At 31.3% G+C, this 2,549-nt stretch overlaps 1 protein-coding gene across 1 annotated transcript; it reads left to right on the top strand.

The window, feature by feature from the left end:
* The first annotated feature begins 1,051 nt into the window (after positions 1-1,051).
* Positions 1,052-2,308, top strand: LOC107486246 (F-box protein CPR1-like). Its single transcript, XM_016106798.1, has one exon. The coding sequence runs from the start codon at positions 1,052-1,054 to the stop codon at positions 2,306-2,308; it is 1,257 nt and encodes a 418-aa protein (XP_015962284.1).
* The last annotated feature ends 241 nt before the right edge of the window (positions 2,309-2,549 follow it).

The raw sequence follows: 2,549 nt of genomic DNA, 5'->3' as shown, positions 1-2,549 counted from the left end.
AGCACATTTTTCAGGTTTTTTTAAATAAATAATTTAATTATTTTAATTATTAAAATAAATAATTTGTAGTATATTTATTAATTTATATCACATATATTTATCTCATTTAGATAGTCAATGAGATATAAAAAAATTTAAATAATTAAAAATTATTTATATATATTTATAAATAGGACATTTTACTTGAATAAAATGATTGAGAAAATTGTTTACTCAAATACAACAATGACAATTTCTTTACTTACATGTTCTGATTCATTATTATGTAAATTGTGATAAGTAACCACGTTTTACCATTTACTATGTTACCACAATTTATGAATAAATTATGTGATCATAAAATCTCCTAAATTATCACGGTTTATACTTAGAGTAATATAAATACATAATTCGTGTTATTTATCATTTATATTTTTATAATTGTATCATTAATAATTAAAAATAAAAAAATAAATTATTTATTAATGATGATCTTATTTATGGTATATGAATATGGTATGAGATCATTTAACTAATTTGATTTTTAAAACTTAATTTTTTTTGTAAAACTAAGATTTAATGTTAAACATTCTTTTGAAGTGGAGAAAAAGAAAAAACAATGTGAAGTGTTTGCGATTAATCTAATCCGTTTAATTTGACACCAATTGAATTAATAAGTAATAATTAGTGTCCAATAACTCGATCATGTTAATCGATTTAATAGATAAAATAATCAATTATTTTTAACAAAATTGATTGAAATAGCAAATCAATATGTTTTCTCTATTCCAATTATTACTTAGTCAATAATTGTTAAGTTAAATTTGTAGATTGTAAAACAATTATTTTACTTGGTCAATAAAATTAATTAATTACCATAACTAACAGAATTATAATTTGATTCAAATTTTAAATTAAAAACTATTTAAAATTAATTAATTATCTTTAATTTAATTTTAATTTCAAGTTAATCTCATTATACACATTGTATAAAACATTCCTTAGTTCCTCGTACTTTTCTTTATTAATACTATTGCTTCTTCCATTCACTTATTTCCATCCATCGACGTTTATGGAGAAGAAGGAGCAACAGCAGGATGAGAATTACAAGAGCAAGAGCATTCACGATATTCTCCCTCTTGAGCTGATTCACATCATCTTACTTAGGGTGCCGCTCAAACATCTCAGTCGCCTCAAGTGCGTTTCGAAGCTTTGGAACACTCTCATTTCCGATCCACACTTTGCGGAATCGCATCTTCACCTCTCTACCGCACCCACCCATGTATGCCTCTTCATAAATGAGTATTCCCAGGCTTTCTCCGTTGACATTGACGCAGTATTTGACGGCTACAAGCATGCTACTGCAATAAAAGAGGTATCTCTCCCTTTCAAGATGAAAAGACGTTATAATTTTGAAGTTATGTGCTCCTGCAGAGGCTTTGTTCTCTTACACCGAGCCCCGCATTTTTTTGTCGTATGGAATCCAGTGACTGGATCCAGCAAAAGAGTATCCTACTCTCACATTGTTTCTCGTTGTAATCGCAAGTGCTTTAAGTTTCCCGGTAGTGCGATTTTGTATGGATTTGGTTACGATGCTTCACAGGATGACTACTTAGTTGTTGTAGCTTCTCAGGATATGCATGACCAAGAGCACTTTGATTGTTTGTCTTTTAAAACCAATTCATGGATTAATCTTGATTCTGCACTCTCCAAACCCTTGGGTAGGAGCAACTGGGAATCTCGTGGGTTCTTCTTGAATGGCGCTATTCATTGGTCGTCCCGCACTCTTAGAGTTAGAGATTATAGTATTCTTATATTTGATTTGAAGGAAAGAAGTTTCTCAACCATATCTATGCCTGAACAAGTGATGGGTTATGTCGATCCCACTTATCTCTTCCTATTAGGAGGGTGCCTGGCCTTGTATTCTTATAGAACCAAAGGCAATAAAACTAACATATGGGTAATGAAAGAATACAAAGTGCATTCATCTTGGACTTTCTATGAGATTTCTCGTGGACAGTCTGAGCCTCTCTGCATTTCCAATGAAAGTTACATTGAGCCTCTCTGCATTTCCAATGAAAGTGACATTGTTGCATTATATGATTTTTGTTCACGTCTCTTCTTAAATTTTACCAAATATAATACTAGAGGAGAGCTCCTCCAATACAAGTATTTTGATTATCGTCATCTCGAACATTTTAAAGATCGTTATCATTGGTTCTCTGATTACGGCACAAGCTACACTGTATACACACAGAGTCTCCTGCCACTCCCTAGTGACATTAAGGATAAGGATAAGGATAAGAAGAAGAAGAAAAATGGTATGTAACTGTTCTCCTATGCATTGCACCATGTTATTCCTCATAATTTTCATTGCTTTGTGATTAATTAGAAGTACCTAGCAAGATGAATTATGCATCAAGTTGCACTCAGATGTGGGGTTAGGGAATTTATCAATGCTTAGGGAATCATTGATCACTGTCTTGCTTCTTAAAGCCAGTCTTGTGGTGAGGGGTTTTAAGTTATTTTTTTTTTCATATTTAATGCCATGGTTATCTTTACTGTAGGCC

The sequence above is a fragment of the Arachis duranensis genome, chromosome 4 (genome assembly GCF_000817695.3).
Source record: "Arachis duranensis cultivar V14167 chromosome 4, aradu.V14167.gnm2.J7QH, whole genome shotgun sequence".
Classification (NCBI taxonomy): domain Eukaryota; kingdom Viridiplantae; phylum Streptophyta; class Magnoliopsida; order Fabales; family Fabaceae; genus Arachis; species Arachis duranensis.
The sequence above is the reverse complement of the archived record's forward strand: the minus strand, read 5'-3'. Positions and strand labels throughout refer to the sequence as shown.